Consider the following 27,265-nt stretch of genomic DNA (forward strand, 5'->3'; position numbering starts at 1 on the left):
TTAGTTGTCAAGCGGACCCCAGGCTCTCATGAGCCGTGGCGAAATGCCGGGATAACGCGAGGAAGAAGATCATAACATAATGCAACAGACGACAAAAAAACGAATAGGTATCAACTATTTTAACCAACTAGCTAGATAGTTAGTAGTTAATTGCAATGACTCAATATTCGTGACGGACAAAACTAGGTCAAAACACGGCAGGACATAAAAATTACAAGAGTCTAAGTCAGCCATTCTCTAAGTGTGTTCCGCGGAACCCTAGGGTTCCGCGACACCCCTGAAAAACCGCAAGAATTTAGAACATATGCTTTAAGGTGGCTACTGACGAGCCTTCCAACAGTCCAAATAGCGTGGCTGCAATCCAAAATCGGTCCGTGAATGTCAAAAACGTACAATGTTTAATATTAGGATGCCCTCCATTTGGATGAATCCATTGTAACGGCATCCATTTGGAAGGCTCGTCAGTGGCCTGCTTTAGTTGCCTCGAAAATTTTTATGTAGGGTTAGGTTAAATTTTATGTATAGTCAGTAGTGGTCTACCACTTTCTTGGCTGACTGTACAGGGTTCCATCAAGTATTTCGCTTTCCAAAAGGGTTCCGTCAAAAAAAAAGATTGAGAGCCGCTGGTCTAAGTAGTAGAACGGACTATTAACATCTAAGACGATGATTACCTTACCGCGATTTACCTGGTTATATTACTCAGTAAGACGTAAGGGAAAACTGGTTTTCCACACGATTTGTAAAACTTGAGAAACTCTAGTAAAATATATAGTATTAAGTTTACATTTGACTTCTGTTGGAAAAAGGCCTGTAAATGTCGATATTGGATAAACTATATGTTTAAAAGATACGCGTATACTAAAATTAACATAAATATATAATTGCACAATAATTTCCATGTAAGGAGCGGTGGAAAAACCTTGTTAAATAGTTTTAAACACGAACGGAATGGGGGCATGTCAGATAACGCAATACTGTCACGAACCGTACCTATAGCAAATACATACCTAATATATAAAAAGATATATTATTTACAAATGTAAATAAGTAAGAATTTTATACACGGTGGCTGAAAATACACTGCATTTTCGTTGCCAGGGAGGTTTTCGAATTATACTGAGCTGCTTTTACTATGGGACCAACCCTAATCGCGAAATAAAAAATAGAAAACGCGCCAGCCAAAATGTATGAAACAGCCAATTTTATTTCGCGATTTTTCGATTGGTATAAGCCCATACTAAAAGTTACTCAGTATAATCCTAAAACCTCCCTGGCAAAGGGAGTGCAGTTATTTTAGCCACCTTCTAAAGAAGTTAAATAAAAAAATAACAACGGGTTGCACTCCGGGAGTGCCGGCAGAAGTGAAAACTCAATGACATTGTAACTGTGTGTGTGTGAGTTATTCGATCAGGGGCCCGATTTTTGAAATTCGATCGCTCGATTTCGTGTATTTCGTTCAATAATATCTGTACTACTAGGCATTTAAATTCTACTAATAGAATTGAAAACGAGTGGTCAATACCACTAGATTCCCAATTTCTATCTCTCGTATTTCAAAAATTAGCATTTCGCTGTTTTCCACCGATTTTCGAGTGACGAAATCGAACGATTGAAATTCAAAAATCGGCCCCCAGGGCTATAACCGCGAAAATCGAAGTTCGCAAATTGCGGGGATTTTTCTCTGTCACTCTAATTACACCTTCATTGGAGTAAAAGAGGAAGATCCCCGCAATTTGCGAATTTCGGTTTTCACGGTAGCCGCTCAGGTCACGTGTCTCTATGGTCAGGATCTCGAACAGACTATGTCGCGAGTTTAACATTTCTTCCCCATCACAAAAAGTGCACAGCGCCGCTAAAGAAGTTTTCACTTCAAAAAAAATTAAGTTATTTTGAGAAAAGTAACATTTTAGTTTTTTTACCAAGCATTTTCGTTTAAAACGACGCACTAAAGCACAACGCTGCTATTATCAGATCGCGCAAGCAACCTGTTTAAGTTTTTTACCAAGTACACCAAGTTATTTCACGTGGTACTATTAGGTCGGCATGTCGTGACTCTATCTGATCAGAAGGGCACAGATGGTGGTATTTCCTCACTTGCTTTACCCGTCTTTCTTGTATTATATTAATTTGATAGAGACGGGTATAATGTACTTATCATCTTTTAGACAGTATTTTACTTTGAGATATTAAAATGTACGTGTGTTCTTAACTTCTAAAAGCGAGCGGCGACTTTTTGCGACGATACACGACTGTTGTCTAATGCTTACTTGCTTAGTGACTAAGCAATGACAATGGGTTGGAAATGTTGGAAGTTTTTTTATAAACTGACCCGCTTAACCCGCTTTTATTGTTGTTTAGTGTATTTTATGCACAGAACTACCTTGCAAAAGTACCTATGGTAAAGATGCAACAACTACATTAACTTGTGGTACAGTCGAGTTTATAAATATGTATACATTTTTTCACCTTATTGCAATAGGTTAAGGTGAAGAAATGTATACATATTTATGAACTCGTGCCGTGTATGCACGTCAGACATTTTTCCACAAACTGCCGCTACTTCATATCAAGCACGACTAGTCATCGCGCGAGCAACACAAACTAGAAAGGTTAACGAAAGACTGGACGATATCACCTGCATCGCTAAAAACACCAAAAAAACTCACCTTATAATGAAATCTATTCTGCAACATCTCCATCTCCCTCTCCCTTTCCTGCTTGAACTTATTGGCTATGGTCGTCTCGCTTATCGTCTGCTCCTTGTTAAACAGAGCGGCCAGTTTGCCTTTGATCCCGCCGACTGAGGTCACACTAATACTGTCCTCGTCTTGGGAGTTTCGTCTAGTTTTTGTCGGTGTGGTTGGTACTGCTGGTTTTTTGTCTGGAAAGGTGAATGTCTTGTTAATTTGATTGGGAGCTTTTGTTTCTGAAAGGATATATTAGGTACCTATAATGTTTGTGGGTCGATCAACTATTTCTTGTTATTCTGTCCCATCAGCCAGGAGACAATAGTAGCATAGTTTGCTAGAGACTCTGTTCTAAATACATGCTTAGTAGATGTCTCATTATTTAAAGGCCTTATAACCACCACAAAAATACAAGTTTGGTTCATTTATATACGAAAAAACTAGGACTTTAAGAGTGACCCAGGAGACAGTAACCATGGCAACGAGTGACAAGAAAAAGTTGACTAACCCTTGTGTAGTTAGCTGCAAATATGTCACGGTAGCGTCACAATTGTACAATGAATTACAATGTTAAAAGTTATGCCTTGCAACAGCAGTTCCATATATGCGGGCTACATAAAGGTGTTCAGATTGATACGAAACCGCACTCTAACAATTATTTTCCTAACATGCTATAAACCATAAACGAACAACTTTATAACTTATCTACCGTAATAGATCTGCAGCCAACTTACAATAAATTCTCAACGCGTTCGTTCAAACCAGGGGTTCTCCAAACCCCGGCCCGCGGGCCAAATCCGGCCCGCTGACACCCAAAGCGAGTGCGCGTGAGCGAGGCTGCAGGGGTTAAGCATTCATTGAGAGTGGAACTGTTCTTAAGGGCTCCTACCCGATGGGCCAACGCCCAACGCCGGCCAGTCCAAGGGACGCATTTATGCGTTAGCCGCAAGTGATATTGCTATCTCATTCTACCGCATGGTTACGTCCCTGGAGTGGCCGGCGTTGGCCCATCGTGTAGATGAGCCATAACAGCATCAACCAGACACCCTACCCCGGCGCAAAAACCGACTGTGGCCCGCGCGAAAGTTTCTGAGGGGCAATATGGCCCTCAGGTAAAAAAGGTTGGAGACCCCTGGTTTAAACAAATATATACATATTTATATGCAAACTCGTAAGGTCGAGGTCGACATTCAACATTTGTGTGGACGACGTTTGGTGCCAATTTTTTGCCGAACTATAATTTATTATTAATGATTGAAGCGAGAGGTATACCTAATTAACATAAGTCGATATTTAAATGTGAGCTCTCTGTGTATAAAAACCTTATATATGTATAGAAGCAATTCGTATAATACAAGTAGTTGGTACGACATCTAGTTAGGGTTCCGTACCCAAAGGGTAGAAACGGGACCCTATTACCAGGCGTGGCTCACTCCGCGATTTCGTCGCTTTGCTACAGGGAGCTAAAAGTACATCCGTTCCACCCCAATTTTGGGGAAAGCCATAAGCCGCGCGTGGCGCTGTCGTCACCTAGCGGCCATATCTGTGCTGATCGTAACAGACGCGTTTTGTTAGAAAGTGAGTCTCCTGTACCTAGTACTATTATTTATTCTGTGCTATTACTAAGACTCCGCTGTCCGTCTGTCTGTCACCAGGCTGTATCTCATGAACCGTGATAGCTAATCAGTTTAAATTTTCACAGATGATGTATTTCTGTTGCCGCTATAACAACAAATACTAAAAACAGAATAAAATAAATATTTAAAGCATGGACTTTTCCATCTCCGTTTGACCTTTGACTAGAGATCTTTTAGTTTTACCCATGACTGTTTGGCTCCACGTACCTACCCATGACGCACCAAGAACGTCACAAAAATCCTTTCAATTTTATGACGATGACTCGTATAGCCGAGACCTTAGCTAATGACAATCATTTATCGGCAAATTCAGTCGGAAATGCAATTTAGAAATGTATAAGTATTACTTTAAAGAGAAGTGCAATTTAGAAAATGTATAAGTATCGAACCTAAGTAAGTATAACTCAGTAGTAATAATAACCAATACTATGAAATTGTTAACCACCAATTTTTGCTACACCCTCTCCAGGGTCCATGTATATAACATCTGTACTATGGTATGCAAATAAAGATCTCTTATCTTATCTTATCTTATCTAAATATATCGGGATAACAGAGGCGACGAAAAGTCATAATGATTTCCATACATTATTAAAGAATATACCAGAGTTTTGCTCAAAAAACCGACCAAGTGCGAGTCGGATTCGAGTTTCTATTTGTAGAAGGTTTTCCTTTCATTAAAGAATTATTTTGTGTATTTTTTTCAAAATGTTAGACCCAGTAGTTTCGGAGATAAAGGGGGGGGGGGGGAATGGTAATTTTTTGGTTACTTTCTTAACTAACTTCGAACCTATTTATTTTAAAATTAAAAAAACATGTCCACCTTATAGCCTGAGACCTAAAAACATACAAAAATTCGGTTATTCTCAGAGATAAGACCTAGCTAGATCGATTTATCCGAAAACCCCCATACCATAACGAATAAAAAAAAACATGGGTAGCGGTTACCGCTGACGAATTTATAAACGTTTGTGGGGTTGGCTTTCATAATGACATACTTTGTCCAAAAATCAGGGATAGTTATATGTACAGTCAACATACTATTGGCTCAGCACCTTTGCGTAGGTACAAATTTCAATGGGGGTAGGTAGTTGTACCTTTCCTCTGCAGCTGACTGTACGTACTAAAAGTAATTAACAAGCACACTTACTAACAATGAGTTTGAACATACAAAAGTAATAATGGCTATAATCGATCACATACAACTATATTTGGATATAATTGGACATGTGTTCGTACTGATCGTAGGTGTTTCCATTATAGCCAGTGGGTCACTGGTGCATAGGGTTGCCAACTTTTTTTTGGTGGAATATAGTATTTTCTAGAATAAGGCATCAAAATATAGTACACTTCAAAAAATATAGTACTTTTAGATAAAATACTAAACATGAGTGTAATATACGTTTAATCGGAAATATAGCATTTTAGCGTACTATATATTAAAAGTAGGTATATAGTACAGAGAGCCAAAATATAGTACAATACTATATAATATAGTACGGTTGGCAACCCTAGTGGTGCAGGTTGGCGGATCCTTGACACCTTTGCAAATGTGTTTGTACATTATGTAGTTAAGATAAGGTCCATAATAACACCGGCTTTTTCTATTTTAAATATATTAACGCAGATGTTTTTAAAACGGTTAAATCTACACATACGATGGATCTACATCATCGTAGGAAAGGTACGAAAAGTTGGTCCCATAGAAAAAGTTGTTCAGTATGAGCTAGCTAATCACCTCGCACAATATGGCTAGTTGTCCAAAAAAACCGGGCAAGTGCGAGTCGGACTCGCGCACGAAGGGTTCCGTACTATAATGCAAAAAAAAAACAAAAAAAAGCAAACAAACACAAAAAAAGACAAAAAAACGGTCACCCATCCAAGTACTGACCACTCCCGACGTTGCTTAAAATGCTTAACTTTGGTCAAAAATCACGTTTGTTGTATGGGAGCCCCATTTAAATATTTATTTTATTCTGTTTTTAGTATTTGTTGTTATAGCGGCAACAGAAATACATCATCTGTGAAAATTTCAACTGTCTAGCTATCACGGTTCGTGAGATACAGCCTGGTGACAGACGGACGGACGGACAGCGAAGTCTTAGTAATAGGGTCCCGTTTTACCCTTTGGGTACGGAACCCTAAAACGCCCTGTAGGTATGCCGTAATTATTGTAAAAGTTAGCACGTTGATATTCTACGAAATATAGTAGGTACTTATATACGTGCACTGCAGCAATTTTAAAACGCCGTGCGACAACTTTATCCGTATATTGTGCAATTCTCGTGTGATAGAGATATGCATCTAATGGCGGTTGGCAGCTATTCAGTGTTTATCTGAACTGCAATTGTGGTCTAGACTTATGAAACGTTCTTGGTGTTTAAAATGTTAAGTATTATTTTTTATTCGCTCACAGTTAAAAAAAACCGGGCAAGTGCGAGTCGGACTCGCGCACGAAGGGTTCCGTACCATAATGAAAAAAAGAAAACAAAAAAAAAAGCAAAAAAAACGGTCACCCATCCAAGTACTGACCACTCCCGACGTTGCTTAAGTTTGGTCAAAAATCACGTTTGTTGTATGGGAGCCCCATTTAAATCTTTATTTTATTCTGTTTTTAGTATTTGTTGTTATAGCGGCAACAGAAATACATCATCTGTGAAAATTTCAACTGTCTAGCTGTCACGGTTCGTGAGATACAGCCTGGTGACAGACGGACGGACAGACGGACGGACGGACGGACAGCGAAGTCTTAGTAATAGGGTCCGGTTTTACCCTTTGGGTACGGAACCCTAAAAAGAATAATATACGGTTCTTGGGTAAGCTTCGGTAGCACAGATGGCAAGGGGCCGGTGTAAAGCCGCGAGTTCTATAATCACCAAAAACTACAATTTTTTTCTAGTTGAATTACCTCCACTTACCTAGTGATTTCCTATACTTCGTTCTTTTTAGCATTAGAAAGAACTCCATAGAAGTTAGCGTGCAGTTTTTATCAAGCTCTTTAATTGTTAATAATAATGGAATTGCCTAATGTAGCATGGTCAATACTTAATACATCACAATTTTAAGTAAGTACCTCAAAAAGCGCCCGTTTTGGAACCTCAAACTTACTTCTGCGAAGTTCTTTCTAATGCATACTGCTAAAAATCGTAGTATAGAGCGGCTATACGAAATTTATACGTTGTTTTAAGCGCCAAAACGACAATATGTGACGTTTGCAACCAAAAGGTTCAAGCTCATTGTCGGTTCTCGATAAGGTTGATTTCAAATAGAAGCTATATGGAAATAGCGTCTTATTGCCAACCGACAATAAGTACACTTTTGGTTGAGAATGGCACATATTATCTTATTGCACAATTCCCGTGTGTTTATAGAGATAGGGATCTAATAGTGTTCCGCAATTATTTAGTGTTTATCTAACGAGTGATTACTAAAAGCTTTTGAAATATTTTCTTGATATTTATAATGTTGGAATATTTAAATGACAAAACTTACGCGCTTTGTTTCTAGCAAACGTTCAAGCTAATGAAATCTCTAGTTGCCATGGATACGTCTGCTGGGTCACTTTATGAAATTATGATTTTATAGCATTTAAATTTATTAAACAATCATTTTTAGAGTAGTAATTTTAGTCCTTTCTTTAATGCACATATCACATAATTATGTTAGAAAAAATATGTAGCAATATTTCTTTTCATATTTGTGCTACTGTTGTCTCCGTGGGTGACAGTAACGAATAATAAGAAGAAATAGGAAATAGTTGACCAACCCAAATAGCTAAACCTATTCTGTCTAGGTATATCTTACCAATAAGTAAGAGTAAGTTTAAAGTAAGTGAAATCTTTATATATGTATTGTTTAAACTATATAACTTTTTAAATATTATTTTAGAAATATCCTTTCAACCTCGATGATGATAATTCACACAATTTTAAAGGTTTATTATATTTTATCGATTTTCATATTTGAATAAGAACTTCACCAAAAAATAAAACTTGTTTCAAATCACAAAAACACGACTTACACAAACTAGAGCCACCACAAAAAAGTCACTAGTCACTCTAAAAAAAACTAAAAAAAAATCGTTCACGATCACTGGCCGGTATTTCTTCTCAGCGGCGTAGATCTTTCGCGGTAAACGTTCGCGAGTGGAATGGCTAGGTGTGAGCAATCGGTGCTCTGCGGATACTTCCGAATCCCACGAGGTGCAGGGGTCGAGAACATTGCGGTGATTGTATTGATAGGAGTTTTTGTGTATATGCGTAATGAGCCATTAAACAAGTCTATTGATAAAGTTTTTCGTAAGTTTGCAGAATTATAGTACCTCATTCTTTTAATATCGAAATAGGTAGGGATACTGTATATACTTTAATCACTTTAAGTCCTCCAACATAAAAAGCCGCAATCTTTTTAACAACTTTACGTGTGAGCTTATGATTTGAATGACCTTTTAAATATTTTCATGGATCCGACTGACAACGACTAAACACCCATGTTTTTTAAAAATGTGTACAAGGGTGTTAAGCTAATTGCTGTTAACAAAATAACAAAATATTCATGATAACTACATCACAAAAAGTGTCATGGATATGGAGCATTTTGCTAGATGCATCAAACCAAACTTGAGGGGCCTGCCCAATTCGAACTCGTGTTACTAGATCTAGAAACGACATGGGTTATTTGTATTAGCTAGTGTCAAAAGTGACGTTTATGTTTGAAGAAATGTCACACTTTGACATTCACATATCTAACTAATCCATATCGTTTCTAGGTCTATTAACTAACGTATCTTAAAGTTCGAATTGGGCAGCACGTAATATACACCGACACAAGAGTCACCGTTAACTGAAATTTTCCGTGAGAATGACAAAAAACGCATTTACGCAGCGCGCAAGCACGTCATCGACGTAAATCCAACTTTCTTATCGGAAAACTCATTATCCAGTAACCCGATTTCATTGTTACACGGGACAGGTTTTATAATAGTACCTTACTTCCGAATCCCACGCAGGGATCGTCAACATTTCGCCACGCCTCACTGGGCGTAGTAATTGCGATTGTAACGTACACAATGACAGACTGATGGTGTAGGTCAGACATAATGACTATGGGACTGTTTACATGCATAATAGTAAAGGTTTATAATAAAACGTGAACGTGTCATCAACAAATGTTGTCGACATCTGGTGATATCGACCTTGATGACTTGGATATTTAGTGATGTCATTTACTTGAAAAAATTGACGACACGGTAGCCTCTAACCAATTATGTGTCTATGACCGGGTCATGATCAAATACTTTTTGGCATAATTTTCTTTTATGTCACTTATATCTTTACAAAATATAAGTTTTTCAAATGAACTACGAGCGGTCGGGTTGAGCTGGAGCGAGGCCAGAGCGGTCGCTGAAGATAAGAAGGCGTGGCTGGGGTGCCTTAGGACAACAACAACAACAACATATCTTTACAGCATCATGGTTGAAAAAAAAAACAACGGGTTGCACTCCGGGAGTGCCGACAGAAGTGAAAACTCAATGACTAGTCCCAAATGTCTGCAGTACTATGTATAATTGACCCATCCTCCTTTCTATTGAAAAACTTTAATTAGTTCCGAAATTGCTGGCCAGTGAGCTTAAATTTGTAGCGTTAATTGTTTAAAATTCGAATAGAAATTGTTAAGTTACCTTGCAGACCTCGCATCTAAATATATTTGGTCATGATATTTTGAGTTTTATTCACCAGTACTAGAGTTCACTTTTATTAGCGATTTCATCAAGATGTAGCTTTATTGAATTATATTTGAGTGATATAAAGTTAGAAGGAATGTAACTGTGAGATCCTCGTATTTCAGCCCGTACAAGATTAGAACATTGAGTTTTATTGCTAAATATAAAAGTCCAGTTTTAAATAATTGACCTGATTATGATACGTTATGACTAAAGTTCTGTGGTGAATAACATGGTCCGTGACACATGACGTCAGCGTTACGTTACGCGTTACGCTGGATCGAGTTTATCATTTTTTCCCCAGCTCAAAAAGTGCTCAGCGCCGCTAAAGAAGTTTTCACTTCAAAAAACTTTATGTTAGATTACTTGTTACATTACAATATTAAAGAAGGTTAACACTCACTTTTAAAACGATCGGTTCGTAAAACGTTCCGTTACTTGTCCAACTAAACACTAGTTACAATGGAATAAAATTGCAAGTTTTATACAGAATTTCTACCTACGCCAGGTAAGTGCCTCCAGGATATATCCCCGCACGATACTACCCACCTCTTTCTAATTAGTACCTACTGTGCGTAAGAGACATATGCTACGTCAGGCGTGTCTCACTCCGCGCTTTCGTCGCTTTGCTACAGGTAGCTAAAAGTACATCCGTTCGACCCCAATTTTGGGGTTTGCCATAAGCCGCGCGTGGCGCTGTCGCCACCTAGCGGCCATATCTGTGCTGATCGTGACAGACGCGTTTTGTTGGAGAGTGAGTCTTCTTACTTAGTACTATTATTTATTCTGTGGCTACGTGTCACTTGACAGCTAGTCATGCAGCACAGGTGATTCTTAAGAAACCAGGTGGGAAAAACCGAAATATCATCGAAGTCAGAGGCAAAGCTCAGCATTCCTCGCGTCGTGAATTAACTTTAGCGTAGTCAGTTCTGACCCTGCTCATGGATCTGGTGGTAACGGGTTTGTATTTTGTATTAAACAATGTGACAGACAGACGGACGGACAGACAGAGTCGCACCATAAGAGCTCCTTTTATACCTTTTTGGTACGGAACCCTAAAAACGTCGTTAGTATACTTCGCAAGAGAAATACCTGTTTTTTGCCGATATAATAAAGCTTTTTTTAATAATAGATGGTGGCAAACAGGAATACAGCCCGCTCGATGGTAAGCGGTAGCCCATGGATGCCTGTGACATCAGCTACAGTGACATTTGTCGAATTGTCGCACCTGTCACCGTAGTGAAATAGGGGCCTGACTTTAACCTATTACAATTATTTGATCTTATAATGTTGCTGGCTTAAGGAGCCATTTGAGGGCAGATTTTGTTTACGTTTATTTAAATACCCAAAGATATAGTATAGCTAAGGTACCTAATATAAAACCATTAAGAGCCAACGGGAGTGGTCATTCCTCCATACAAACGTAGTCCTCGTTTTCCTCCATGGTTTTTGAAGCTAGAGCAATGATTTTTTCAACACAGATTAATATTGTCAATATCTGTGTCGGACCGTTTTGCTTTTTTTGATATTTTTGTTTTTTAAGGCGCTAGAGCCCTTCAAAAATGGCCAAAATGGCCTAATTGACTATGCCGCAATGAGAGGCGTGGTATTCAAAACTGATATCAATTAGCCAAAAAAGCAAAACGGTCCGACACAGATAATTTCATAATCATTCAGATTTCCAAATTTGGTTACGATTGGTTAAGATTTGGAGGAGGAAAAAGAGGACTACGAAACCTCGATTTTTGACATTTTTACGCAGGATTTTTCGCCTAAGCTGCAGTTGTCCCTATCGCACTAATTTTAGGGGCGGGTTCAAGTTTCTAAATACGTACACAGACAAAAAAGTGATGGGCAATAGTCGACATGTAATATCGATAATCTAGTGATGTGAGAAGTTATCGATAAACCATAACAAAGTCGCGATTTGCCTCTTAGTAGGCGAAGTTAGTGAAGTAAGTAATACCTATTGCACTTTTGCCTCAGGGGAAACCGTTTAACACTATTATTTCTTGGTTCATACAAAGCTGAGTAGACGATAAAAATAAATATATATATACCTTTGAGTTCAATTGGCGTAAAGGACATTTTAGCGAAAATTAGTTATATATACAGTTCTAATACCTGGCTTAACAACCTCAAAGCTGTACTCTGATTGCCTAATCATGCATGCCATACGATTAAATAAATAAATATACAGTTTTGTTCAGAATTCCAAGCGCTTTTGTTCTGTATAGTTAAAATTTCGATATCTTGTAAAAAGTTGCCTTTACGACCCAATTTTTACACTATGAGCTTGCAAAAACAGCTTAGCTCAAGGGGCGTAAATGACCAGTTATTTTTTCTTTTTTTTTGTAATTAAATTATGTTGTAAAGGACTAACAATACTAACATGTCCTTTGTCGTCATTTAGCCCTTCATTTGTCATGATAATTTTTCATATCGTGTGGTCAAGATGGTCGTAAAGGACATTATTTGACTATTGAAATTATTTTACTTGCCCTTTACGACCCGTCCTAAAAATGATTTTACCTTAAGTATACGAGGCGAACAAATTGTAAAGGACTTTTCTAACTTTTGTGTCGTTTAAACTCCAAATTGCAAACAAATAACATGGACGTAGCAGTATGTAGACTATCAAAAAAGTCGTTTTCTGGGACCTTTATTACTATAATGTAATGTTTGCCGTCAAATTTGAAAGCATTTACGCAAGAGTTCATGCACGTAAAGGTCTATAAGGCCAAATTGATAAATAGTTTTATGGGTCCTTTATTACCAAAATATAACGTTTGCCCTTCAAATTAGAAAACTCAGCTCAGTGTTTTTCCGCAACTATTACTGTGTTTCTCGCAGTGGCATCTCTTATAGTCTTGCGACAATAACATATGTACTAGCCTGTGCATAATACACTCTGAACCTTTCCGACTCGCATTTCTTGTTGATTAGGAGAACGAAACAGGTACAAAATATAAAATTCTTTATTTCATAAAAAACTGTACATATAATTTGAGGGATGGTGTCTCCCGGTAAGCAATATACCTATGCCTGTGTTGGGAGTAGAGATGGGCGGCGGGTAAATACCCGGGGTAGATATCGGGTATTTATCGGGTATTTACCCAATCTACCCGGTATTTACCTTTTCTACCCAAATGAGTGGGTATAAATAAAAGTTGGAAACGGAGTAGTAAATTTAATGGAGATATTGCAAATAACAGTTTTTTTGATACTCATGTAGTTATATAAAACGTATAATATTTGTATTGACTAAGAAAATTGACAAATGTTTAATATCTTAAACATACGTTCTACAATACGTGTGTTTGTCACTCTACTCCTCCTAAACAGCTGGAACAATAACGATAAAATTTTGTGTGTATATTTCAATGGGTTCCTGAAGGGTTGGGAAAAACAATTAAACCCGGTAGGTGGCGCTGCTATCGGTATATAGCCAAATTCGATTTACTGAAACCGATTTGGGTGAAATTTTGTGTATATGACTATTATATATGTATATTTCAACGGGTATCTGGATGGTTTGAAAAACTATTGGACCCGGTAGGTGGCGTTGCTGTCGGTATATCACCTAATATTAAATTACTGACTGGAACCGATTTGGATGAAATTTTGTGTATATATTTCAACCGGTACCTGGATTGTTTGAAAACACTATTGGACCCGGTAGGTGGCGCTGCTGTTGGTATATTACCTAATATTATTTGCTGAAACCGATTTGGATGAAATTTTGTGTAAGTATATTTCAACCGGTACCTGGATTGTTTAAAAAGACTATTGGCTATATATATACCGATAGCAGTGCCACCTACTGGGTCATATTGTGTTTTCATCATCATCATCATCATCATGATCAGCCTACTCTCGTCCACTGCTGGACATAGGCCTCTCCTATTGCACGCCATTGAGCACGATTTGCGGCAACTTTGATTCAGCTCTTGCTGGCCGCCTTGCGAAGATCATCGCTCCATCTAGTCTGAGGGCGTCCTACTCTACGTTTGCCGATGCGCGGTCTCCACTCGAGAACTCGTCAACCCCAACGGTTATCGGTTCTACGGCTAATATGACCGGCCCACTGCCACTTCAGCTTGCTAATCCGGTGGGCTATGTCGACGACTTTAGTTCTCTGACGGATGACTTCATTTCGAATACGATCCCTCAGAGAGACTCCGAGCATAGCCCTTTCCATTGCTCGCTGAGCGACTTTGAACTTATGGACTGACTCTACCGTGAGTGTCCACGTTTCGACTCCGTATGTCATCACGGGTAGGACGCACTGATTGAAGACTTTTGTCTTCAGGCTCTGTGGGATTGACGACGTGAAGACTCGACGCAGCTTCCCATATGCTGCCCAGCCCAGCTGTATCCTTCTATTTGACTCTTTCTCGAAGTTGTTCCTTCCTAACTGCAGTATTTGCCCGACGTAGACGTATTCCTGAACAACCTCGAGAACAGCCCCTTGTACTGAAATAGGTCCCGGAGCAACACATTTGTTGAACATAACTTTCGTTTTGTCCAAATTCATCCGGAGACCTATACGTTGAGAAGAATCAGCTAGACCGGTCAGCATATATGCTCTAAATCCTGCAACGTCTCAGCCATGGTGACGATGTCGTCCGCAAATCGCAAGTGTGAGATGTATTCCTTCCAGTCGAGCGTTTTAAACATATCCTCCAATGCATTTGTGAACAATTTGGGGGAAATCACATCCCCTTGTCTCACACCACGATGCATGGGGATAGGCTTAGTCTGCTGGTTTTGGACTTGGACGGCCATGGTAGCTGCGTTGTACAGACATCTCAACACTTGTATATATCACCAGTCGACTTGGCATCGCTGCAGGGAATCCAGAACAGCCCAGACTTCAATGGAGTCAAAGGCTTTCTCATAGTCCACAAATGCTAAGCACAGGGGCCGATTATACTCTTCAGTCTTCTGTATAATCTGCCGCACTGTGAAGATGTGGTCTATGGTGCCGTATCCTCCTCGAAATCCGGCCTGCTCCGGTGGCTGAAATTCGCCGAGTCTTCGTGCTAGGCGGTTCGTGATGACCCTCGAAAACAGCTTGTAGATGTGGGTTAGGAGCGAAATGGGTCGGTAGTTCTTCAATAGGGCCTTATTTCCCTTTTTGAAGAACAGCACGACTACACTCCTACTCCACACCTCTGGAGTTCTCCCATCGAAAAGAACGGCGTTAAAGATGTTCTGGAGCTCCTTCAGTGCAGGTTTACCTCCCGCTTTCAGAAGCTGGTAACGCCGCCCTCGCCTAGGGCTCTTCCATTTTTTAGCTGCCTGAGGGGCATCTCGATTTCGTCAGTGCTGATTTCTGGCAAGTTTTCGGTAAAGTGGCGGATTAATGAGGCTCTCGAATCCTCATTTTCGGGATGTGGTTGAGATCAAACAATTTAGATACACACAAAATTTCATCCAAACTGGTTATAGTAAATCAAATTTGGCCATATACCTAACGAAAAAATTACTGTATTAAACGATAAATAAAATAAAATGTAGAAATATCAAAACCAAAATATGACAACACTTAAAAAATAGTAGGTATATAGGTATAAAAAAAAATCACGAAAAAAAATTAATTGTGTACAAAAAAGTTGTGAGATTGTGATTTGCATACTTTATTTTAACTTATTTTCATATTTATACGATAATAATATTGATATATCTTAGTTATATAATGAATTTCTTCAATTATACGAACAAATTATAAATACCCAACAATTTGGGTAGATACGGGTAAATATCGGGTAGATTGGGTAGTTTTGGGTATTTTCCCGGTATTTACCCGCTGGCGCCCATCTCTAGTTGGGAGGCACCGCCCTTCCGTTATTATTGAAATCTAACTAATACTAAGCTACACTATTTACAAGTCACAAAACATTTACTACCTATACTATTTACAAATAATAATTATATACTAATTACAAGCAATACATTAATTATAACTATTAACTATAAGCAACATAAAGACAACAATAAAATATGTGATCAGAAAAGTACTCAAGCCTGCACGCGTGTATGTGTGTGTGTGTGTGTGTGTGTGATGGTACTCATCGTAAAAGGCTCTCTGTTTTCTCATATGTTTTAGTTTTGAGCCATTTGGTTACAGTAGACTTACATTCATGGGATTGTTTAGGGGTCATCCATTAATTACGTCACACGAATTTCTAGGTTTTTTGACCCCTCCCCCCTCCTTGTCACACTTGGTCACGTTTGGCAAACCCCTCCCCCCTAGTGTGACGTCACATTTTTTCTACGAAATCGCCAAATCGAATTAAGTATTATAAGTAAGTACCTAAGTATTATTAATATTTTATCAAAATATTTTTGACGATATAAATATTAGTAATTTTATAACCCGAAACTTAAGCAGGAAAGAAAATTAAACAAATAAAAAGGATTATCGTTTTAAAAACTTGTTATTTAAATGTACAGCGAATAAAATAAATGAAATAAATTTTCGGTTACTGATTTTATTTATTTTTATTTTATTTTATTTATTCAGAACACATACAGTCATATAAGATACATATGTTAGAGGTGCGTAATACACACATAAATCTTAATACTAAAAAGACCTAGAGGTTCATAAAATATACATGTAACTGAAAATTGGTATACAATAGGTACAAGCATAAGCCCAAGGTAGGATACATACAACAAGAAGCAAGAATAACTCATTAATACTTACAGCAAAAAGTCGGAATAATAATAATAATTACAGCGAGGGTCAAGAAAAGAAATATAGAATTCTGAAAATAGGAAGCGTAGTACAGAAAAATAGATAAAAATCAAGGAACAATAGCTATCAAAATAAAATCTCAGAGAGTAGGTAGTTACAGCAATAATATTTTTTCCTTTAACATGATTTTAAGTGTAGTAAGTGATTTGTGAAAGGGATCAATCCTGCCTAGATGTCTATTACAATAGTTGGGCACTCGTCTGAAAAACGTATGCTGCGCATATTTCTTGCGAGCAAAAGTAACGTGAAAAAGGGGCCTAGAACGTAAGGGGCGGTGCGGAACACTAAAAAGCACTTTTTGTAAAAGATTAGGGCATTGGATTGCATTTTTACAAATTTTGTAGAAAAACATAACATCCAAATACATCCTACGATTACTGAGGGAAGGGATATTGAAGTACTTCGCAGCCGTCGAGGTGTCATTGAAGTGAAAACCTGTCCTATAACTAAGAGACTTAACTGATGAAGTTAAAGTGACGTCACAAAGTTTGTGTCTCCCCCTCCGCCATGTCACAATATGTCACATTTTCTTGACCCCCTCCCTCCCCCTAAACGTGTGATGTAATTAATGGATGACCCCTTAGGGTAAATGTTTAGGATTTTATTGATTTTATTATAAATGAAAGCGGATTTTGTGTTCAATTGTGAGTTCGCAAAGGTTGTTCTAGTATGAGAAGATCTCGCTACATTAATTAACTACCGTTTGATACATTTTTAAGCTTCGTTATAAACTATGCTGAAAACAGTTAACATGTGTAGGTACCGTGGCTGGTAACTAATACACCCCGAATTTGGAATAAAATAGTCTCAGAATGTCACTTACGACCCTACTAAACAAGATACACTATATTATCAAAAAACGCAGCATGGGTGTAAAGGACATTCATAGTGTTTTTGACCAATTCTATAGGACATTAACTTCTTTCGTTTTTAATTTATAGATATGATTGCAATTCAGGTTAAAGAGACTAACATTTTGAGTACTTTTTTAATACACATCAAAAATATAGCTCCAAAAACAACAAAAATAAATCAACATTAAAAAAAATATCTGTCTCCTGAAAAATAGCATTTTGTCCTTTACGCCAATTGAACCCAAAGGTATCGAATATTGTATGGGAGGTCTCAGGTCTGCAATTCTTTTTTGCAATAGTTTTTATTTTACCGTTCCGTCGCAATGCGTGATTCATGTATCCATGCCAATAAGTTGCCAACTTGCAGCTTTATAGCACTTACGATCACGAAGCAAAGCCTCGGATCGGACAGACAGGCAGACAGACGAACATGGCGAAACAATAAGGGTTTCTTTGGTGACTACGCAACCCTAAATATCGAACCACTAATAAAACAGTTATTAAGATTTTAATTTGATTGCAGGTTGTAGACGGATATTGAATACAGTTAGGTACCTAAAGCCAAGAAGTTAAATCACAATAACAGGGAATATGATTCGGTCAAATTGTGTTCTAATGTATGGGGAAGACAAACAAATTATAGCCAGCATTCAATGAATGTAGTATGATACCTTGGGGTATGGTGCTTTACGCACACTAGTGTCCCGACCCCTAAAATAAAAATAAAACTGCCAACCGGGACTTATTTCATGCTAAAAGGGGTGGGGGGGATTGCGTCAGGGGGAGGGGGTAGGACGCTAGTGTGCGTAAAGCACCATACCCAAAGGTATCATACTACTTTTATAAAATACTGGCTATAAGGTAGTTAGTTTTTCAAAAAACACAATTTGACCGAATCAAATAAGTAAACGCTTAGTGGCGGTAGCGAGCTAACGAGTTACCACTGAAGAATAAGTTTGTACTATAAGAAAAGAACTAGGTGTAGCAAAGCTATACCGGGCCGACCGCTTCGCGAGGCCCGTGAAGGCAAATGACGTGTGCGTCTGTGTGCGCGCACCACACACACAGGGATAGTCCTTCACTACGCAGCGCCGCCCCCGTCAGCGCGACGGCGATATTCACCTCAAAATCTCAAAACTGAGATCGGGCTGACGTCCTGTTTCGTCTTAAACTGAAAACGCATAACAGTAACGCAGCGTCTTACGTAGGCGACGAACGCGCGAACGCGGCGCGGCGCGGCGCGGCGCGGCTAAATCAATCCTTTGATGCACATAGAAGTGTCCTACGTAAGCGATCTCGTTGCGAACGCGGCGCGGCGCGATTTGCACGCGAATGTCGGGCGGCGCGGCGCGGCGCGGCGCGGCGGCGGCGCGGCGAGAGGCGGCACGAAAAAAACAAACCGTTGTTGCATATGGAAGTGTCCTAGGTGAGCGATTTTGACGCGATGGCGGCGCGGCGCGGATCTGGCGCGATCAATCTATTTGATTTTTAGACGCGAATATGACGCGGCTAGAGGCGTGGCGTATATAGAATTACCGGCTTTGATTTGATTAGTCGACTCCCGTTTGATTTCTTTATAGGTTTTCCTGTAATCAATAGGCACAAAACTAAAAAATATTCAAATTCGCGGAAATTGGTATAAAAGACGTAACTCCAGTAGCGTCTATGGCACTTACGATCCTATCCCGTCGTAAAGCCAATTTTTGCCAAAACGGAATTAATACCTAATAATAAGCAAATTAATTAAATAACCACCCGGGTAATTGTGTACTTAGTTTTTGAAGGCGGTGCCAAATCAAAATGCCAGTAAACCAAAATTTCAGACAACGAAGAACGCTGCACGTACTTGCATAAAAAGACATAGTTTACTCATAATTTAAATACGAATTTTCTAATACACCGTGTCTGCGTGCGGCCAAGGCGGTCGGACTCGGGAGTGTCTCCCTAGTCGGACAAGGCCGCCGCGCCGCGCCGCTTCGCTGTGGGAGTAGGACAAACCTATACGTATCAACGTTTTGTTTCTTCCTCACCGCGCCGCGCCTCGCCGCGTGTTCGCCGCGCGTTCGCCGCACCGCGCCGCGCCGCGCCGCTTCGCGAAGTGTGAGTAGGACACACCTATACGTATCAACGTTTTGTTTCTTCCTCGCCGCGCCGCGTCGCGCCGCCGCCGCGCCGCGCCGCCGCCGCGCGTTCGTCGCCTACGTAAGACGCTGCGTAAGGGGTACATCCAAATAGCCGCTCTACACACTTATTGGATCCGGTACACTCCTTATTACGTGCATTATTATTTATACAGACAATATTACGTTCTATAAGAACTGCTACAACATTACAGTAATGATCGCGAGACCCTTGTAATGACACACAGCGGCAGGTGAAAACGCCAAGTAATGATAGTTCACTCATATGGAACATACGACAAACTGTGTTACTCGGTTGTTTTCAATTAACTAAGCGATTGTGGATCTTATTTAATTGTAATAGGGTTTACGAATGGTCATTAGGGTTCCGTACCCAAAGGGTAAAACGGGACCCTATTACTAAGACTTCACTGTCCGTCCGTCCGTCCGTCCGTCCGTCTGTCACCAGGCTGTATCTCACGAATAGGGATTGCAATCCGGTCCGGCGGATCCGGTAATCCGGCCGGATCCGGCACATTTTTCATGATACCGGATCCGGCAAAATTCACCGGATCCGGTCCCGGATCCGGTAAAGTGAAATAAAGCGCTAAAATATAAAATAACAGCTTAAAACACTGCTAAAATTTAAAAGTTCTCGCCAGTATTCGAATTTTCTCGCTCGCAAACAGCAACACAACAACTTGTTTGTTAGTTGACGCCAGTCTTCTAGCCGACCGACGAAATATGTGTCGTGAGATTTCCGTGCACCGTAATAAGTACTGGATTGGTTTATATTCAATTTATTGTGTTGTTACATTGTAATTTAATGTACATGTTCTTTCGTTTTATTTTGTACAAACCATTTTAGCCCACTTATAATAAGTGTTACCTGCATTTAAAATATAATGAATAAATATTTATAAAATTAAATAGAGAAATATATGTTGACTTTTGACGACCGGTCTGACCTAGCCAGTGGGTAGTGATCCTGCCTGTGGAGCCGCGATCCTGGGTTTTCGAATCCCGGTAAGGACAATTATTTGTGTGATGAGCACAGATGTTCCTGAGTCATGGTTGCTTTCTATGTATTTAATTTTAAGTATTTGTATATTATATATCGTTGTCTGAGTACCAACAACACAAGCGTTCTTGAGCTTACCGTGAGGCTTAGTCAATTTGTGTAAAAATGTCCTATAATATTTATTTATTATTATTATTTATATGTTATTTTGTCATTATTATGCTACTAAATGTACTTGTATAGGTATACACGTTTATTGATTTTGTTTGCTAAAACTAAAATGGTTGAATTGAGAGCACCTTTTTGTTGGAAATGTGGGTTGGGCTATAGATATTTTACGAGAAAAAGAAGATTTTATTTGTGGTTAAGTAATGAAAACGTTGATTTTTGAAACTTAAAACAGCCGTCATCGAATTAAACTGTTGTGAGACATACTAACATTGAATAATTTACGGTTTAGACTCACTTGTTTTTAGTCACTCGCGCGACATGTTTCGGAGAGCCTAGGTCTCCTGTTAAGACACCCGTTTTATTAATCCATTAAAAAATATCCTTAACTTCGCATATAACGCTAAAAACATGATAAAATACGTGACTTGATGATTTTTTTATCCGCAATACCAATCCGGCCGGATCCGGCCGGATCCGCCGGATTGAGGCCAAAATCCGGCCGGATCCGGCCGGATTCAAAACCAGTCCGGATTGCAATCCCTACTCACGAACCGTGATAGCTAGACAGTTGAAATTTTCACAGATAATGTATTTCTGTTGCCGCTATAACAACAAATATTAAAAACGGAATAAAATAAAGATTTAAATGGGGCTCCCATACAACAAACGTGATTTTTTACCAAAGTTAAGCAACGTCGGGAGGGGTCAGTACTTGGATGGGTGACCGTTTTTTTTTTGTTTTTTTTGCTTTATGGTACGGAACCCTTCGTGCGCGAGTCAGAGTCGCACTTGCCCGGTTTTTTTAATTGTGTCAACGATAAAACTATTGCCACCGCTTACAAAACTAACCAGTTTATAATTGATCTCCGGTAATACGCTGTTGTTACGAATTCTAGGGCCAAACTAATATTCGTACTAGACATGCTAAAGTATACTCAAAATAAATGAGAATAATGGTCTATCATTTATGAATGAAAAAGACGTAAAAAGTATAGTTTTTCCCGTGACATACGATGTTTTGTAAGAATAATTGCAATGCAGTAACGAACAAGAGAGTATTATGGTTACTTTCAAGAGAGGTTTGAATGGGAGGTGATAATTTGGGGAAATGTTAATGTATTTAGTACGACTATGTTTGCAATTTTATTACCGATTTTTAAGGCGTAGGTAGGTACTGCCTGAAATAAAATGATAAGCAGTTATCGTTGTTTATGGGCACTTGGGCAGTGGCACAAGCAAATTGCTGACTCGAAAGGGTTTACAAATAATCTAGAAAGAAAAAAAACTAGGCTTGTATTTCAATACTAAAAGGGTCTAATATATATTAAGTATAACGGTTCTAAATCAATGTGTCTAGACATACTCGTGACACTTTTTAATTTACATAAAACTGTATTTGTCCCAGTTACATGACATGAGTCACATTTGACTCACGAGATAGGGAAAGTGGAAACTCCAGAACGTCAAATCTTATAGGTTATATAGGTACCTTATTAGCGCCTTTGAGATACCTCTCATCTGTTTTACCAGATTAAGGGTCTCCCCAAATATATCGACGCGCATTCGGCAAAAGCCGATAGGAAAAAGCTTTATGTCCGCGCAATAAGAGCGAAAAAGTCGTCGTTCGGCTCGGCTCGCATCGGCCGGCGCCGGCCGGCGCGTCGTCGGCTTCTTCGCTCTTATTGCGTGCACATAAAGCTTTTTCCTATCGGCTTTTGCCGAATGCGCGTCGATATATTTGGGGAGACCCTAATTGAGTATTGAAATACAACCCTGGCTTTTTCTTTAGATTATTTATAAACCCTTTCGAGTTTCGAGTCAACAATTCGCTTGTGACACCCCTGCCCTTAAAGCAACGATAACTGCTTATAACGCCTTAAAAATCGGTAATATTTTTAGCAACACTTATAAGTAACAACTATTTTAACACAAAAAAACCGTAACTATGGCAACGAGTGACACTAAAATGTTGATCGACCCGTGAATACTAATACTAAAGCCTAATCTCTGCCAATCTCGTAAAATCCGAAAGAGCGGTGAAAAGAGTGGACATGCCAATAGACACACCATCGTCCAAGATGATGACAATCGTATACTTATAATTGTTGACCATTGGCGGATCTTAAGTATTTGCAATACGGCATACGATTGTCATCATCTAGGAATTCTAGGACGATGGTGTGTCTATTGGCCTGTCCACTCTTTTCTCTCTTTCGGATTTTACGAGTAAGATTGGCAGAGATTAGGCTTTAGCGTGGATCAACTTTTTAGTATCACTCGTTGCCATAGTTACGGTTTTTTTTCCCTCGGACAACCATTTTTGAAGTCCTGATTTTTTGGTTAAAGTTTTATGCCATTTCTATAACAGGCCATCCACTGAGCATGTTAGTAAATCATCACACAACATCTATTCGAATAAACTGTGCCAGTATTGTCCCCTAAAAAAGTAGATTCACTCAAAATTCTAATGACTTGTTTAAGCAAATCACGAATGCGGTTTAAATTTGCTGTCTTCCATATATAAACGCACGTTTTTGTCTGCCATCTCAAGGTTAACTGGATCGGTCCTTACAGGGACTTCTTTAGTCTCTTTGTTGGCTCGCTTTTGTTTCTCCAAGGACTTGTAAAGATGGACTTGACCAATAAGTACGTTTCCTTTGTATTTATTGAGATAAATGATAAATAAATATAACAACTTCCTCGTTGTGACCGTGCCTATGAAGAAGGAGATCGCAGGTTCGACTAATGGCACGGGCATTTATCTTTAACTTCTAGCCGCCCAGAGACCTATAAAAAAGTCTCCTGTTCCATTCTAATTTGAACTTTGTGTTGACAGAATAAAATTTCATTTTGCTTGGCAAGGTTTGACGTATGGGCGGCTAGAGGATATAGGTATGTTTTATAGGTACAGATATTTTGTTCCTGGGCTATGGATGTTTTCACTACCTATATTTATGTATTTATAATACCCCCCACCAAAGCCTTCGTGAACTTACTGTGGGACTAGGTCGATTTATGTCGTATTGTCCCGTAATATTAAAGCAAAAATTAAATAGAAAAATGCAACCGATTTGCAAGACCGACGTGATCCCTTATGAGCACCGTAAACAAAGTTTAAAAACCGCAAATTAAGGTGTAAGTTATAAAAAAACAGTACGTGAGTTATATAACGATGCATATCAAAGTTACCTTTATTAAAATCGACGATGTGCAAAGTTGTCTGCACTAATATGTGTAATAAACTTATTGATCATACAAATTGAAACTAAAGTGGACATAGCCACGCCATGACCTGATATTCTGCTTAGTCGAACAGATCTCTGACGCACTTGCAAATATCGTTTGACAAATTCTACCGACAACGTAAACAAGACCAGTAAACTGGCACAATATTAGCACAATAGTGATTTGGTCAATTTCAAAAGTATTCAGCAGGTCGGGCTATTTCGTCAACAACTTTCTCGTACGGTCAAGATACGGACTGAGCTACAAGTACATTTTTGACTTCGAAAAGCGCTCAAGATTTCACTTTTCGAATTAAATAGTGGAATCTTTGCCTTGCTTACGGTTAAACAACAACTTTGCACCCTTGTAGAATAAAGAACTACCTACCTACTTATTAACGCTAACGGGCGTATTCTAATTTTAATTATAGGATATGAATTTGATCTGGATTAAATATGGATCGGATGTTTCAGTGTCAAAAGTGACATTTCTTTCAACCAAAATCGTTACTTTTGAGTCTGACAGATCCGATCCATATCTAATCCAGATCGAATTAATATCCTATTATTAAAATGAGAATACGTTTGTTAGTATCATCCGCTAATATTGATGATGCAGACTGTACAAAATCAGTTTAAAAATTGACTAGGTCAGGCCATTTCGTCACCAACTTTCTCGAGCTAAGCCTATTGAGGTGCAGCAGCAGATTCGTTCCGCACAGCCATTTCGGACTATTGTATAGTTTTCGGACGGACATTGGGCAAGTAAGGAACAACGGTTAGGATTTGCATTTGTAAATGCAAATGTATCGTTGTTGGCTTAGTATGGAAGTGCCTGAGCCCTTGGAGTTACACAAAAGAACTGGAGGCTTGTTCTGACTTTTTTAAATAAAACCGGGCAAGTGCGAGTCGGACTCGCGCACGAAGGGTTCCGTACCATAATGCAAAAAAAAAAACAAAAAAAGCAAAAAAAAAAAAACGGTCACCCATCCAAGTACTGACCACTCCCGACGTTGCTTAACTTTGGTCAAAAACCGGGCAAGTGCGAGTCGGACTCGCGCACGAAGGGTTCCGTACCATAATGCAAAAAAAAAACAAAAAAAAGCAAAAAAAAAACGGTCACCCATCCAAGTACTGACCCCTCCCGACGTTGCTTAACTTTGGTCAAAAATCACGTTTGTTGTATGGGAGCCCCATTTAAATCTTTATTTTATTCTGTTTTTAGTATTTGTTGTTATAGCGGCAACAGAAATACATCATCTGTGAAAATTTCAACTGTCTAGCTATCACGGTTCGTGAGATACAGCCTGGTGACAGACGGACGGACGGACGGACGGACGGACGGACAGCGAAGTCTTAGTAATAGGGTCCCGTTTTACCCTTTGGGTACGGAACCCTAAAAATCACGTTTGGTGTATTGGAGCCCCATTTAAATCTTTATTTTATTCTGTTTTTAGTATTTGTTGTTATAGCGGCAACAGAAATACATCATCTGTGAAAATTTCAACTGTCTAGCTATCACGGTTCGTGAGATACAGCCTGGTGACAGACGGACGGACGGACGGACGGACAGCGAAGTCTTAGTAATAGGGTCCCGTTTTACCATTTGGGTACGGAACCCTAAAAACAATGGATATGATAGTCAGTGTAAAAAGAACATTTATGGTTGAAGAACTAGACTGTCCTATTCCAAACAGAGAGAATCATACTGTCTTTTCACGCCACTGTTCGGAAATGTGGCAATAGATGGTCTAAAACCAAGCTGGAAAGTAGGCAATAGCTGTAGCACCTGAAGCACCACTACTACAATGTTTCATTGTTGTCATCATCTGTCATTGGTGACAGGTCGCTACAGCAATGAGTATCATTTAAAACATAAAAATCAATAAAAGGTCTTTTTTTGCGCAACTTTTTCCTTCAAAATAAAATTAGGTTATTTATAGCACCAATTTCTTGTTTAAAAAAAAAGAAATATCAAAACCATTCACTTCATTTTTTTTTAACAATTATCCATTCAGTTCACGCTTAAGGCGTTTTTTACTTTTGTAGCTGTTTGTGGTTTTATTAGCAAAAACGCTTCTAATTTTAGAGTCGGTTTGAAGCAAATAACAGAAAAACGCCTCTTAAAAGTGGTAAAAAAAGTAAAAAAAAGGCGGGATCTGAAAATACCTACTGAATTGGATAGTGTAAATTATGTTTGACTAGAAAATATAAGAAACGCGTATCTACGCTCGCTATAAAAATGAGTTCTTCTAGTGAAGAAAATGATATTCTTACGCCTACCGAAATTCAAGAGACAGTACAGGCAGTGGCTAGTAATTTGCTACCAGAGAAATCGCGGGCTAGTACTTATAGTTATGCAAATGTTTTCTTATTTCCTCGCAGTAGTCGTGAAAAGCACTATGTAATGCCTCGGCCGGAAACGCTAAAGATGGACTCGTATTATTCGAGGGCCTCCACTAACGTGTCGGCCCTCGAACTCACTCGTCCATCTTTTAGCGATTTTCCGTCCTCTCCTACAATGTACTATTGTCTTACGCTAATACTAGCACCCAAAAGAATGGAAAAGATATAATTTCCCTGGTTCTCATTGACTGACAAGTTGTGTTTGCCAGACTATATCCAATATTTGGTTGGAGGAAGGAAGATTTAAGGGCAGGGACAACTATACATATCCATTTATAATATAACAGACATTTTTAGGGTTCCGTACCCAAAGGGTAAAACGGGACCCTATTACTAAGACTTCGCTGTCCGTCCGTCCGTCACCAGGCTGTATCTCACGAACCGTGATAGCTAGACAGTTGAATTTTTCACAGATGATGTATTTCTGTTGCGGCTATAACAACAAATACTAAAAATAGAATAAAATAAAGATTTAAATGGGGCTCCCATACAACAAACGTGATTTTTGACCAAAGTTAAGCAACGTCGGGAGTGGTTAGTTCTTGGATGGGTGACCGTTTTTTTTTTTTTTGCTTTTTTTTTGCAATATAGTACGGAACCCTTCGTGCGCGAGTCCGACTCGCACTTGCCCGGTTTTTAAATAACTTACGCCAAAAA

At 39.0% G+C, this 27,265-nt stretch overlaps 1 protein-coding gene across 1 annotated transcript in view; it reads right to left on the minus strand.

The window, feature by feature from the left end:
* The window catches only part of LOC134673789 (anillin-like), a 96,189-nt gene that overhangs the window by 60,442 nt on the left and 8,482 nt on the right, over positions 1–27,265 (minus strand). Inside the window, exon 2 of the mRNA XM_063531816.1 lies at positions 2,667–2,881. Within this exon, the coding sequence (XP_063387886.1) occupies positions 2,667–2,881 (215 nt within the window). The remainder of the gene's footprint in view (positions 1–2,666; positions 2,882–27,265) is intronic.

Source organism: Cydia fagiglandana, chromosome 19 (genome assembly GCF_963556715.1).
Source record: "Cydia fagiglandana chromosome 19, ilCydFagi1.1, whole genome shotgun sequence".
Taxonomy (NCBI): domain Eukaryota; kingdom Metazoa; phylum Arthropoda; class Insecta; order Lepidoptera; family Tortricidae; genus Cydia; species Cydia fagiglandana.